This window comes from Oryx dammah, unplaced genomic scaffold (assembly GCF_014754425.2).
Source record: "Oryx dammah isolate SB20612 unplaced genomic scaffold, SCBI_Odam_1.1 HiC_scaffold_6, whole genome shotgun sequence".
Lineage (NCBI taxonomy): Eukaryota > Metazoa > Chordata > Mammalia > Artiodactyla > Bovidae > Oryx > Oryx dammah.
Genome location: NW_024070190.1, coordinates 27,098,489 through 27,113,867, shown reverse-complemented (window position 1 = coordinate 27,113,867; position 15,379 = coordinate 27,098,489). Strand labels below are relative to the sequence as shown.

The 15,379-nt window shown below is 43.8% G+C and overlaps 1 protein-coding gene across 13 annotated transcripts in view; it reads right to left on the bottom strand.

Annotated features, from left to right (window-relative positions):
* KCNMA1 (potassium calcium-activated channel subfamily M alpha 1) overlaps positions 1 to 15,379 on the bottom strand; it is a 773,098-nt gene that overhangs the window by 105,628 nt on the left and 652,091 nt on the right. For 11 of the 13 annotated variants that reach the window (XM_040242344.1, XM_040242341.1, XM_040242343.1 and 8 more), the window contains one exon: positions 4,335 to 4,428. In XM_040242344.1, coding sequence (XP_040098278.1) covers positions 4,335 to 4,428 — 94 coding nt within the window. Of the gene's footprint in view, positions 1 to 4,334; positions 4,429 to 9,039; positions 9,127 to 15,379 lie in introns of all 13 variants that reach the window. The other 2 variants (XM_040242327.1, XM_040242328.1) reach the window with 1 other exon arrangement.

Sequence of the window (15,379 nt, the reverse complement as noted above, 5' to 3'; positions counted from 1 at the left end):
ACGACTGAGTGACTTTCACTCACTTCACTAAATCCATGTAATCTGAAGACTATAATCCACTTTATTTTCATACCCTCAAAGACCTACATTGTGAGTACAGCAGATTCTCTCTAAACCTTTCCCAGATAAAAATTAATCCGAGAAAGGAAACAGAAGTGGGCAGCTGAAAGGCATAACCTTTGGGGGTGCATTTGAGGACAGAGCAAAGGAGCCAGGGCATTTTCCCCATACCGGTCTATCCACTGAAGATATCGTCTCAACAGCCAAAAAGCATCTGTGAAGGCAACCACTTGATGGTGGTCATGAAATAAACTGAATGTGATAGTAAACGGGGCTGGAATTCAGAGAGTCCAAGAATCTCCTTCAACTGTAGTCAAAATGGTGTCCAATGAGCTTTTTTTTTTCCCCTAGAAAGTCTTTCTAGATAGATTTCATTGAAGAGTCAATGGGTCTGTGTACATGCTAAGTCGCTTCAGTTGTGTCTGACTCTTTGCTTCCTCATGGGCTGTAGCCCACCATCCTCTATCCCTGGGGATTCTCCAGGCAAGAATACTGGAGTGGGTTGCCTTGCCCTCTTCCAGGAGATCTTCCTGACCCAGGAATTGAACCTGTGTCTCTCATATCTCTTACATTGGAAGGGAGGTTCTTTACCACCAGCATTACCTGGGAATCCCTAATGGGATCTGGCAGCACCCTAATGGAGCCAGAACACTCGCATATTGTCACCTCTAAGAACCTCTTTCTCCAGCCACATCAAGCCACTTGCAATGGCCTGAGCATTACCCTATTCCCTCCAGGTGCAGGAGTGAAGCAGGGAATAAAATGGGTTTGGAAACTCAACCATGTCGGTTCATATCTTCCCAATTAGGTAAGACTTACTAGAGTAAGATTACTTACTAGATTCCTTACTAATTAAGAACCCTTGACTTGGTTATTCAGAGACAAAGTACTTCGCTCTAGAGCCTTAAATGGAAGGAAGACACAGCTTTCCTTACAGGGCACACACCTACTGAGTAGGGAGAACTGGGCAACAGGTGCTTGGTGATTTTAGAGGAAAGCTAGGAGAGGCTCCTTAAACCATTCCATGTTAAGAGACCAACAGGGAGAAGAATAACAGGGCCCCGGTCACCTCCTCAGTCCGCTCCCTTGCAGGATCTGAAGCCAAAGGTCTCTATCAGGACACACAGACCCCTGACTTGGAGCACAGATGCTTGCCATTGGCTCAGTCTGGTTGTGAGGGCTGTTTTCTGTGTCAGGCTGTTTTCTGAAAAAACATACTGCCTCAGGATCCAGACACACCGAGCAAGGCAGCTCATCTATGATGGTGCAGAGAGTGAAGTGATGCTCGGAAGCCAGGGTAGGCCTGCTACCAGAACAAAGGGGAGACAAAGACCATTAGTACGGAGTCCCTGCTGCAGTTCCTGCTGGCAGATGGCTTGCAAGGACCCCTCACGCAGGAGTCTGTTTTATTTGCAGAGGCCACAGTGATAAATTAGAGCCCAGACCAGCCCATTCTGGGCTCTCCAGTTTCTCTCGGAAAGTTTCCTATCACTGCCCATAGGCCACTAAAACCTGCCCGCATTCAGAATGATTGATTCTGCTCAAGCAGCAAGCCACAAACTCATGTCGAAACACCCACTTCAAATGAGTCATTAGCCTCCTTTATGGATGTTTCAGGTCATAAGGAATAGGACCTGCGAGTCCCATCTCTTGTAGAGTAGATAGGGAGTGTTTGCAGATGTGGTTCAGGGTGGGTGGTGGGGACTGTTTCCTGTCAATCAGCAAGATGAAGCTAGAAAAAAATAAGCCCTGGCAACCTCATGGCCAGAGTCGGGGATTCAAACCCAACCACCCACCGGCTCTTCATTCCTACCCTGGAAATGAAGGGCAACAGGGCTCCAGAGTCTATGGAATCTCCACAGACAGACTCCCATCTTGACTCTGTAGAGTACCCGGAACACAGAAAGTTGCAGTCAAGGAGAGGAATGTCTAAGACTTTCTGACTTGTCATGGGACAGCCCGTTCCAACTGAGCACCGATCGAGGTCATCATGGGCTGGCGGGGTAAAGAGCTCCAGTAACAGCAGCCCCAGCCATAGCAGCAGCCTAAAGGCAGCAACACCAGAAACCTGAGTTCTGTAGCTCGGCAAGTTTCAGCTCACTGCCTGACCCACGTTTAGCAATTCTGATGTACCTCAGAGTAGACAGCCCCAGCCCGGGATGACTGCCTCCCTCAGCCCCTCTCCGACAGGCAATGAAAGCAAGACCCACTTTGAAAATTCTCCCCCATCATGCAAACTGACACAGGCATGCTTTTCAAAAACCCACAGCCAATCTGTTGATCATTACTTATTTACAAAGGCCTTCGGGCAGAAAGTCCTGTAAAAACCATACTTGATACAGTATATACTAGCTTTTTCTGCTTGTGGAAAAAAAGTCCCCCCAAGGCTACCTCAAACCATCACTTTCTATTGCACATAAAATGTAGCGTGTAACACTAAAGTATTTAATATATAGGGTATAATATATCTACAGGAAAGGCATTTGTGTAGAAGTATGTTACCCCGGATTTGGTAATTTGATGTTTTGCTGAAGGCTACAACTTAAAAAAGCTTCCACCTCATACAGAAGACCTGTCATCTTGGTACCCAAGAGCCAACAGAATAAAGAAGTACCCTTAAGCAGCAAAACTTTGACACAGCTTTGAAGCATATGAAAACAGTATAACTCCTCAGAATTATTATTACTCAAGATCAAAGAAATGAGCCATACTTTACATAGCAAACAGGGACAGGGAATTTGGCTCCAAAGGTTTCAGATTTTTCAGACTTCTCTTTATTTATTTATTTGCTTCTCTAAATTTAGGCAAAAGAAAGTGCCTGGGCTTCTGTCTATTTTCAGTGGACAAGACTATTAGCATGAGATAACGCGATCACCTAATGGTGAGTCAATAGAGACTGGATGGGAGCATGACAAGTGGCACTGGAAAAACAAGGGCTTGGCAGTGGGCACGTTTTATTTCTCCTCATAAGCTGTAAACAAGCCGGTAAATCAGCAGCACCCAAGCAAGACTGAGCAAACGGGAAACAGGAAGCACTGAACAGGAAGAGGGGATTGTGATGGAAAAGGACATGGAGCTGGGTGAGTCTCCTCCTGGGACTTGTGTTCTCAACCACATGAAGAACTGCCCTGTCTCCATCCTAGAAGGGTGGTTGTGGAGAGGCAGGAAGAGGTGAATGCTAGGAAAAGGTGGGGAGGGGGAGGAATTCATCCTGATTTTTGTATCAGTCATCAAAGGGAGGAGAATGGCCAATGGCAATGAGAAGAAGAAAGCACCATCAAGATGGCAGGTGTTTCCATGGCAGGAAACATTTAGGGAAAGCAGCGCAAATCTGAAATCATTCCTGTTTCACTGAGATGCTGGAGAGTGAGGGTGATGAGGGAAATAAGCACTAGAATTGGCAGACGAATCAGAGACAAAAAAAAAGGGGAGAGGAAAGATGAAGAGGCCAAGAAGAGGAACCAACAGAAGTCTATTGAAAACTGGCTTCACTTGGCTTTTCCTAGAGGAAGCTGCAGTCAAGATAGAGAGAAGGGAAGAAAGGAAAGAAGGAAGGGAGCAAGGGAGGGGGCAGAGAGAGGGACAGAAGGAGGGAGGGAAGGAGAGAAAGAAAGCAAAAGAGTGCACACAAGCTCTATTTCATAATTAATATTGCTTTTAGCCTGAGCAGAAGTGGATTACTTTTGAACTTTGCTTTGGCAAGTCCACAGATTATTAGACTTTTTTATCAGTCAAAATCAATTAACAGAAATTTGATTTCAATCGACAGGATAAAGAGAAGGTAATCTTCAGGTTCATTTTTGATTGTGATGATACATCTCACATATGGCCTTAAGTACAGAAAACAGTCCTCGGAGGGACTCCAGCGGGAAGAGACTTGCCGGAGGCAAACTAACCACACGCGTCCCCCTGATTGGCTGCTGCCGTCATTAGTGCCACTGCTGTTTAGGAACTACACATAGACAGGGCATGGTGACAGCTCAGACTTTAAAGCCTATGTATTTTTCAAACAGCTTTTCAAACTGTTTTTCATGACAGAATTTTTTCAGCTCTATCATTAACTGCTGACAAGCTGACAGAATAAATACTCCAGCCTTTAAGAAGCCATCTAACGATCTCGTCCCCTCCTCCCCTGCGAGCTTGCTAGGGAGGGGAGCTGCTGGGCCCCTGAGGGTTGGTGGGGGGGGGGGGCGGGCGATGAGAGGAGATGGAGCAAGAAGGGGACCCGCCACCAGGGGACCCGCTGCACAGCCCGGCCCCCCATCCATCCTTACCTCATCAGCTTGGGCGAGGAGCTGGGTGAGTTCCGCATGCCTCCGTTGCGCTGCTTTTTTTTGGGTGACAGTGTCGACGGCTGCTCATCTTCAACTGGAAATACAGGCAGCTCATGAGATTATGAACAGTTTGAGGGCAGACTGTGAAATACAGGCAAGATATCAAAGGACACACACTTACGGCTCAGTCACTCACTAGGAATTCGTGGCCGTGTCTTAGGACCCAATGACAAAAACCAAGGCGTTAGTCAAAGAGCCCGGCTTAGAGGAGGTGAGAGCATCACCTCTCAACACTCCAGCATTTGAACATGCACTTTCAAAGACTAAAACAGTTTATAAACACCCTGCCAATAGAAAGAACAGAAATTGCAAAAATATGGATGTATATATGGGAACACGCCATCATTCTGCTTAGAATTCATTTTTGGTTCCTTTGCCTTGCTGGATGACCAAAAATCAGAAACAGAGGTGTCTCTGAAGCAGCAGCATGAGAGCTGCCAGCTGGCTGCTTCTGCAAATGAACCAACAAAACCGGTTCCTAATTCCTGCACGCCAGAGGAAAAGAGCCTTGGAGAGGCAAGGATTGGAGGCCTTAACAGCCAATGTTTCAGTCCGTCAGGACTGGGAACACTGGTGGGTTCTGGCTCAAGAATCCCAGCCCAATGCAGCTCTTGTCCCTCCACCTCCCAGGAGAGAGGGCCTGTGGGGCTGTGCACGTGGGGTCCTTTCTCAATTCATTAAGACGCGAGAAAGGGGCTGCAAGCACCCAAACAAAGGAGGAGGTTGCCATTGAATGATATCTCTGATGATGCGGGGGGTTGCAGGGAGAGGGGTGGTGAGCAGGAGAGCAGGGCAGCAGAGACTATTGAAAACCACAGGTTGTTTTCCAAATGTTTAAACCACACAGATCGCTAAGCAATGTGAAGCTCTGCTCACAAACAACACAGCATACTCTATTGCTTTTGCCCAAAGACACCCACTAATAAGCTCTGGAGATGTAGTAGCCTGCATCATGCCTCTTTTTTAAGAGAGCTGCTTGATAACTAGCAGTTGCATACCCAGCCCGTCACCCAAGGGCACCAGCAGCAAAATGCTAGTCTTCCTCTCCCCACCCCCACGACTCAGGCTAAAGCTGTAATGTCAAGAGGGAAAAACAGGATCCTTGGATTCTTATTGTTGACTGCAACACAGACTGGGAGGAAGCATCCCTGAAACTCAAAATGACATGCAGTTACCTTAAAGCTAAGAGGAGAAATATTAGCAGCGACAACATCAAAAGAAGCTTGATAGGTGTTAAAGGTGCACAAGGCTTAAGTGGGGGAGGAGATGCCATCTCAGCTGCTTGATATTATCCAGGAAGACCCATATCAGAACGTGCACGATATGGTACTTCTCTGAAAACACTAGATACATTTAATTTTATGATATATGGCCTCAAAGAGTTTCTAATAATCCAGCGCTAGTGTTAGTCACTCAGTCGTGTCTGACTCTTTGCAACCCCACAGACTATTGCCCGCCAGGCTTCTCTGTCCATGGGGTTTCCCAAGCAAGAATACTGGAGTGGGTAGCCATTCCCTTCTCCAGGAGGATCTTCCCAATCCAGGGATCGAACCCAGGTTTCCAGCACTGCAGGCAGAATCTTTACAGTCTGAGTCAACCAGGGAAGACCATGATAATACAACTACCCTCTAAATCTGCTTCCAAGCATCACCCTTGGTACACTCCTTTATTCTACTGTTAGTCTGGGTTGTCTAACTTTTGGCTGACACAAGGAAATGGAACAAGAATGTAGTTGGAAGTGAGAGCATGACCGAAGAAATAAAGGCAGATCAATCACCTGCAAATGCCCTTAGCCCTTACACTCTATCACCTGCTGCTCCCCTGCACAGGCTCCCCTCCCCGATCCACCCCACCCACCCCCCAGAGGCCCAGGCTCAGGTTGTGACCGTTATCAGCCACTTAGGTCTCCAGGAAGGAACTATGTGGCTGGAAGGATATGGCGTCTTATCAGAAATGAGTATCCACAAGCAAATCACAGAGACTAAACAGCACTTAAAAGATTAAAGGAAATAAATACAAGCCACCTAAATGGTATTGAAAAAAATCACTTAGAGGTGATACGCATCTCTCAGTAAGCAAGCAGGCACTCTGTTCTAGACCTGCATTTATCTTCCTTCCATAGGAGAGGGGCCAGGCATCCCAGGCAATGATGGAGTAGAAAGGGAGTAAGATTGAGAGACAGAGAGAATGTGTATGGGTCTAAGTGTACTTTTGCACTTTCCCCACCTTGGGATGGGGTAGAAAGTCTTGCGCTGACTACCCATGTAATACAGAGTCATCTTTCAATATGGGCCTCTTGCAAGGGTTGTATTTTGTTCAAGATGACCTGGATTAGTTGAGTAGCATGATACACTAAATAACACATGTACACGTGAGTTGATCTAGTAGGAGGCGGAAATTCTTTTCTTCTTATCACACAAGCCTTCTTATGGTTAGGATGAAATGTCCAGAAAGGCTTTTTACCTACCCTAGGCTAGCTTTATTCAAGCCCACCAGATGTTGCCACGGTTTTGTCCAATTACACAACAAGCGTGTGTTTGTAGGAAGTCACAGTCTCCGGCATTTCTGCTGGATTCTTTTGCTTAACTTTACTTTCCTCATTTACACGGGCTAATGATACATGCCCCTCTCTTGTTAAGTGCCCATTAACCTGGCACCTGGTCTATCTGTGTACCTGCAGTGATCTTCAGATGGAAGACTTGCAAGTTAATACCTGTTCGCCAGCTCCAGGGAAACACCCAGTTCTGGTGCTAAAGTCAGGCCGCCTACTATGCAAGGAAACGATTTATTTTCATCACAACTCAGAAAGCTCATCCATCATAATCATACTGCATTTAAACTGGGATTTGTTCTCTTAAATGAAATGCATGTTCAAAGGTTTCCTCGTGTACTGGAAATGCAGATCTGTTCCCTGAAGAGATGGGGCAGGGTAGGTGGGGGTGAGGGGCAGGGAAATGTCTCCAGCTTAAATATACGAACGCTGTGTAATGGAGGCCATTACACGTGGCTTGGATCCCACTAGAGGAGCAGTGATCATTTCTGCCTCCTAAGTAGGATATAAACCATATTTAATTATTATCCTTTTATATGGATTCCATCAATTTCCGCATATATAAGGAAAGCAGATTGAGGAAAACTTTTAGTTAAGCTATAAAATATAATTTTCATTTCATGGCTTCTGTGACTACATGAGAGGAATAAAAATTGAATTAAAAAGGGAGACTTACTTTGGTGAAAGACAAGTATCAAAGGAATGGGCTACTACCTCATGCCAACATTCATGTCCAGATTCCCAGTTAGTCTGGTTTCTGGCTAATTATAATACACCTCTGTCTCCGGCATTTCCACTAAGGTCCTCCTGCTGCGGAAGCAGTAGGAAGATAAGATCTTTTAAAGGAACCTGACTTACCGGCTTCTTTAAAACACAAACAAGTTCAGGAATCCAGTGTGGAATTTTTATAGGAGCTGAACTCCATCCAGTCTCTGAGTACTCATAAAATTCAAGGGCTTGTTTTTGCACATCCCTAAGTATAACACTTAATGTGCTGTTGTAACTTCCCAGTGCTCGCTTGTCTAATAGGCACTGAATCTAACAGTTTTACAGTTTGGGAAGACTCAGTGCTAGAAAAATGTCAGGCAAATCTAATGAGCCTTCAGATCCCTTGGTTTGCGCTGGAGTTTAATTTAAAGTTACAATGATGTTTTAACATGTTTGCTTATACTTGACTAAAGAGGATTCATTATTTCAATGACATAACCTCCAGACAATGTTCTGGGAATTGATTTAAGATGTGGTGGTAATTCCAACAGCCTTAATGCAGAGCCGAACATCTGTAACAACATTTTACTCAACTTTTCATCGGCACTCTTTTCTAAGCAAAAGCAAGGCAACATCTTCCAGAAACACTGGCCAGAACTCCGGGCTCCCTTCAAGATGATCATATACTTTACTGCATTTTTTAAAAAAAGAGAAATCCCTTGCTTTATTGGCCTAGCCAACTTGCAAACACTGTGTCAAGGTTCATCAATGCCTCTTCATGGGCACTTTGAGTAAAATGGAGCAACAACTTCAGCTTGCCTACATAGTCCAGAGCTGACCCAACTCTCAGCTCCAGCCTGGGGCACATTCCTTTGTCCCCGTTTCCTTAACAGGGTTTAGGGGGATGATGCCCTCTGAGACTTAAAGGTGAGTTTGTTGGCTGCAGTTAAAAAATAGTTCAAAGCAAATAAACTCGGAAATGTAATAAAAGGCAAACAACCCATAAACATGAGTCAACTGGCTATCTCCATTACGTTATTAATCACCACATCTGGCGAAACCCACATCTGCACACACTTAGCAGATCATTAGTAATGTCATATTCACACTGGAATCACTCAGAGTAAGAGGCATGCAAAGAGGTCTGAACGCAAGGCTTCCGACTGGAGTCCAGTGCAAGCTGCTAGTTTGGGGGGAGGGTAGTTTTAATGATTATTTATCATTGTGTATGGATTTTCTCTTTGGTATTTTGCTGCCCAACAAGCTAGATGCATGCTGAAATCCACAGTAGCACACCTTCCTTCTCCCCCTGAGCTCAGCATGTTAAGGTAGAACATTAAAGGGTGCAGTTATTAAAAATTGGGATAGATTCCAGAGCTCCTTCACCTGGCTCGGTCACAAGCTGAGAATTGTGAGCTGTGTTCTTGAACTCAAATGGGTCTTTGGAATAGCGTGATCTAGCTCCAACCTTGACTGCCAAACAATAACAAGAAAAGAAAACTGAAATTAATCTTTTGTGAAATTTTTCATTGGAAAAGCTCCAAACCAGTTTTCACATTGAACAAAATTATAGTTTTAAATTAAAATGGAAGTTTCTTCCCTCACAGCTAAATTGCAGGGTTTTTCTCTTTTCCCTCCGATGACTTCTTGAAATTCTTTTCACTGCATTATTGTCATCGATGTCAGATGGGATAATGTGTCAGCAGACAGTCTTGCTTGTGTCATCATTTCCCCAAATATACAGAGTTCCTTTCTCCCCCCATGATATATACACAGACACAGACAATTCAGTTTTGCAGAAAGACCAAACTCATTATCTTCTGAAACCTGCTAAAATGCATCCTACTGAATAATCATTAGAGTCCAAGTCATCAACCCTGTGTGAAACTATTGTTTTCATCTCCAACCACTGGCTTGGTTAGCTCCCTTGGTTGGGATATCGCTGCTTAACTTGCATTAAACGCCAGAGGTCTGCCACTCCTAAGAAAGGGGGACATGTCGGTCGCATCTCCTTGTCTGGTGAGTGATGTCAATGAAAATCGGGTGTGTGTTTTCAGCCTTTCAGGACGTGAATGTTGTTTTACTAAAAATGGCAACTTATGAAATTGTGGGACTAGAGACTGAACAAGTGTGCCTCCTGTTTCCTGGGTTTATCAAACTTCCCTTCCTCCCAAGAAAAATTAAGTAAGTTGTAGTAATACAGTCACTTTTCAACAAACTGATTCATGATAGACAAAACTCCCAGGCTGATTCAACCTCTCTATAGGATGACTGCCTCAGACTTTCACTAGGAAATCTGGGCTAGCAAACTCCAAGGTCTTACAGTGTAGCCAGAAAAGAGAAATCCCTGGCTTGCAGCACACAATGGCATCTGTTTTACAAGGGGACGTTTCCTGTCTTACAATTATAGACCACCAGAACCCTGGCTGTCTATCACTCAAACCAGACGGGTGAGAAGGTATGAATGTTCCCATAAGCAATGAAGGCAAAGTAAGAACAAGAACAACAAACGCCAGAAAATAACCCATCCTGTGAGTTTGGTCATATAACTGCTATAAAGGAGCACTTAACGATTGTTTCAGGATAAATCTTGTGGTGGGAATGTTATGTGCCATCAATGAGGCTGAGCAGCTACAATAAAGTAAGACAGGCATCTGAGCCAAGTTCTATGCCTACAAGGTCAGTAGGCAGCTCAAGAACACGGGGAAATTAAAGTGGGTGATATCCTGGAAGTAAGAGTTTCTGGTCTGACAACCTAGTGTGTGTGTGTGTGTGTGCGCGCACGTGTGTGTGTGCGCGTGTGTGCGTGTGCGCGTGTGCGTGCGTGCGTGTGCGTGTGTGCGTGCGTGCGTGCGTGCATGCTCAGTAGCATCTGACTCTTTGTGACCCCATGGACTGCAGCCCATCAGGCTCCTCTGTCCATGAGGTTTCCCAGACAAGAATACTGGAGTGGATTGCCATTTCCTTCTCCAGGGGATCTTTCCAACCCAGGGATCAAACCCACATCTCTTGCTTGGCAGGCTGCTTCTTTACCACTGCGCCATATTTCACCAAGAAGTTTGGTGAAGATTTTTTAGTATTATTGATAAAATCAGTCCCTCCAAAAGCTGATTTGTTTTGAAACATCATGGTGAATATTAATACAGAGATCATTAAAAGATTAAGGCTGTTCCCTACCCAAAGCAATGTGAACACTAATAATATCACCAACACAATATACATAACTCTCTACAACTGGATAATCACTTCACCATGTACAGTATCAGGCAGGATCATTTTACAACTTCTAGTTGAGAAATAGTAAATACATTTATTTGGAAAACCTAGAGGATGGAGGCTGGAAACAACAATGACCTGTAACCATGTAAAATGAGGGTGGAAAGAGTCCCCAAGCAGCCTGAGTCCAGGCATGGGGACCAGCACCCCACGGGAGAATGAGGGGGCAGGGAAGGGGAGGCTTGTTGGAGCTTTTTCATTTCTGGCTTTTGTGGAGCTAATAGGAGAATGGGGAGGGAGACTTTAAGGAACAATGGGTTATGTAGAAGTTAATCACAGGGTATATTTCCGGCTCTATTCACTGCCTAGGAAACCTGAATTGTGTAAGTTTGAGGCCATCAACACAGAGTAATGAAAGAATTCAGCTCCTGCATGGTAGAGAGAAGAAGCACTATATAAATATATTAACAGAATCCACATGACCTGGTTTGTAATGTTCTCTACAGAAATACTGTGGCCTAACAGATCCTCAAGAATCAAATTTGGTGGAGTAGATGTACCTTCTGTACCGACACACCCCATCTCAAACCACAGCCTCCTGTTCTATATGCATCCTGGTTAGAGTCCAACATGCCCCAGTCTCCTCTATCTAGAATCTCAGCTCAAATAGCTTTACTAAAAACCTGACCTGTCATTACAACTTTCCCAGTGCTCTTGCTCTGCTCAGTATTTAGTAGAAAATTTCTCTTGGCAATCCAGTTGCCTTTGGTAGTTTTTTTTTTTTTTTGGAATAACTGTCTCCATCACCTCAAGGGCAAAGAAGAATCTCAAGAAAAGATTACAATGTATAAGCTTCTTAGAGATGAAGACAGAGAAAATAAGGAAAGTTTAAAAGCAAATACACAATGGAAATGAGAACTGCAAGAACGTCTTTGAATTTTCACTATGGAGTTTGGAGTTGGGAAGACAGTAGAAGAAGAAAACTTTTACTTTGAATCAAACAGAAAGAAAATGTATAGGAGTTCAACCAAAACAGCCTCTTCTCAACTTTCCTCTCCTTCTCTCCCTGCTTGCTACTCCCAGCACCAATATGATGGTAAAAGCTTTGAGGTCAAAAAGTGTGTCTCACTTCTTTCTGCAACCCTGACACATGCAGTACATGTTTTGTGGGGACAAGCTTCAGAATAAGGATGAAATCTGCCAAGTTCCTGGCACCAACAGCTGCCGTCTTTCTTTTTATATTTCTCAAGTTCTGGGATCAGCAAACTATACTGTGGAACATGTTTATGTAGAGCTTATAAGCTAAAAATAATTTTTACATTTTTAAGTGGTTGAGGGGAAATCTAAGGCGAATAATATTTCATAACACATTGAAATGATATGAAAATTTCAGTAGCTCTAAATAAAGTTTTATCATTACATGGCCACAATCATTTGTTTACCTAGCATCTCTGGCTGTTTGCACTCTACAACACAGAGATAAATAACTGCAATTGAGACTGTGTGGCCTGCAAAGTATAGCATATTTACCCTTGATAGCAAAGGTTTGCTGATTCCTGCTCCTCCTTCTCACATTTCCCTAGCTTTCCAGTTTTCAAAAAGGACAATGCTCTTTCCAATCTGCCAAGATAGCCAGACAATGAAAGCAACACATACGAAACTCACTTCCAGTGCACAGATGTGGAAAAGTCAGGAGGGAAGTCAAGTCAGGAGGGAAGTCGGGAGGGATGGAAGTGTTAATAGTTTAGAGCCTCGAATGTCCTTCCCACCAAATCTGCTATTTGTCTGGCAGGCTCCTTTGCCTTGGGGGAGACCAGCCAGGTGAGTTTCTCATTTTCCCATGCAAGCTAAGTTAGAACCCTCCACCGTGCACTTTGAGAATCAAGGCCAACCACATCCACCATGAGCAATTCCTCGGAGCTGTCAGTGTGTGCTCCAAGTCCACCCGGCAAGAGCCCATCCAAGACAACAGATTAACCATTAGACCAGATATGTTGAAAATATACAGCGTCAACCTTTCCCCAGCTAGCTCAGAGCGATATAGAGATGATTATTTCAACCGTCAGCTGCCGCACAGATTTAAACCCCTGCACAATAACTCCCGGATTCATCTGCCCCTTGTCAAACTTGCACAGCTTTACTTGGAGGATACGTGGTGTGGCAGTTTCACTGTGAACCCAGAATGATCCAGACGGCTGCTGTCTTTTTGTTAACAGGAAGCCAAACTGATGAGTTTGTAATGCATTTCTTATCAAAAGTACTTTCAGAAGAGAAAGTGTGCCCCATACATTTGGCTAGAATTTCACATCGACTAGATTATGGGCTTAATCAGAACATCTCTGTGATTTTCTTGGGGAAACAGATAACTTCTCCATTCATCCCATTCAAGTCACCTTATGCCCATAAGAGATGTATATATGAATTTATAATTATTCTTGATTTTTTTTCCCCTCCTGCAGTATACTTAATAAAAATCATCAGCTGGAGTCTACAAAGCTATGGTGCTTAATAGGTTCAAGTGTACTAGCATATTTTTTAGAGTTAATGCTGTTGTTTTTGAGCTGTGTGTCTGAAATGATCACTGTGAATAAAGAGATTGTAATTTTTAACTCAAATGTTTAACAAAGACAAAATGAACCGTAAAGGAATTTATGGAGTCTGTGAAGGAACTCTCTAATATGGTTTATTGTCAAATAGATTTGGATTTACTGTAGGACAAACTGGTCTCTCTGAAATGTATCAAGAGAAAATGCCTGGAAGGTGCTGAACACTGTTCCTGGAATAATTCAAGTGCTCATAGATGGCAGAGCTGCCAGTTGTGTGGTGTTTCTTATTCTAACCCCTACCGACTTATGAAATTCAGTACTTAAATGCCAACACTAAAATCACTATTTGTCCTGCCTTTATTTGAAATTCTAACATTTTATTCATCATGCATTTTTTTGCATTTTGATGCTTTAGAATACTGCATGAACCTATTATCTTGGGGCTTCCCTGGTGGCTCAATCAGTAAAGAATCACCTGCAATGAAGATGTGGGTTCCATCCCTGAGTCAGGAAGATCCCCTGGAGAAGGGCATGGCAGCCCATGCTAGTATTCTTGCCTGGAGAATTCCATGAGGAACTTGGCAGGCTACGAGTCCATAGGGTCACAAAGAGTCGGACACGACTGAAGTGACTGAGCTCGCATTACTTATCTTGATGACTAAGGTTTTTGGTGACTCCTTAAATTTGGTGCCTCAAACAAGTGTCTCATTCTTCCCACTCTGGCCGCAGCCCTGCCTGACCATTTCTCAAGAGTGTTCTAGGTACTGGACTCTGCCTGTGGTTACAGTGGAGTTATCTTAATTTGCCCTGCCTGTCTGTATACATGCTCCCTTGTTCAGAACTGGACAAGGCAAATGTAAAATATGACTCATTCTTTTGATCACTTCATGCTCTCTGTATAAGACTGTTCAGGAAAATCCTTGCAAGAAAGGCTTCCTTGTGGATTTACAGATTGTCAGACACCCAAAGGAGTGGAGGAAAGATCATGCTGCCTCCAGAATCTGAGATATGCCACCAGCCCAGGGTGAGAAACAAAGGGTCAGGCTTCTCCTGGACTTAATTTCACACCTCACATCAAATTCTCCTGCTGAACACAAGGTATATTTACATTTCCACTTTGAAGCAGAAGTTTCTATTTGCTTACATGTGTTGACTCAGTGGTTACCTTCCTTCTCTTTTTGTTTTTCCTCCCCCTAAACGGCTTCCAGTAAACAAGACTGGCAGAAGATGTCAATCAGATTTTCGTTTCCATTTTCACTTTGGTATTTATGTCTTCAGAATTAATGCTTGCCCCAATGATTCTATTTGAAGATCAGCCTAGGATCTAATTGTGTGTATGTTAAATTATTTTCTAAACCATAAGACGCTATACAGATAAGGACCATTATTATTATTAATATCATTATTATTATTGGTTCATCCATAAACACCATATCTGCCACTGAGCCAGTTTTGTCAAGAGTCCCTTAGCATTCTAACATATATTCCACATGACTGCACTGATACTCTCTCTGAAACTCAGATAAAGGTAAAATGCGTGGGTTTTTAGTGCAACCCAGGCACACTGCATGGCCTGATGAAGAACGCCCTGCCAGAACACTTTAGAAATACCGTATGCTTTTAACCTTAGGAGGTAAGGACCAGTCTGGATTGTGACTTTACACTAAACATAACATTTAGTATATTTCCTAAGGGCAGAGTCACCTTCTAAAGATGTTCTCAAACTATAAAATCATCATCCGTATTCTACTATAATTTATCTTCAGACACAGCCCCTGCAACATTTGAAACTGGTAGTGCACGGTAGGGCATTGCTGGTCAACACAGAGCAAGCGGGATGCAGGCGCAGGGCTGGACTGGGTTTAGGCATGAGCAGGCCTGACCCTCCTTGGGCTCAAGGCTATACTAATAATATGAACCCAGGAGCACCCAGGTCTGTGGACTTCTCCTCCAGATCATTACTG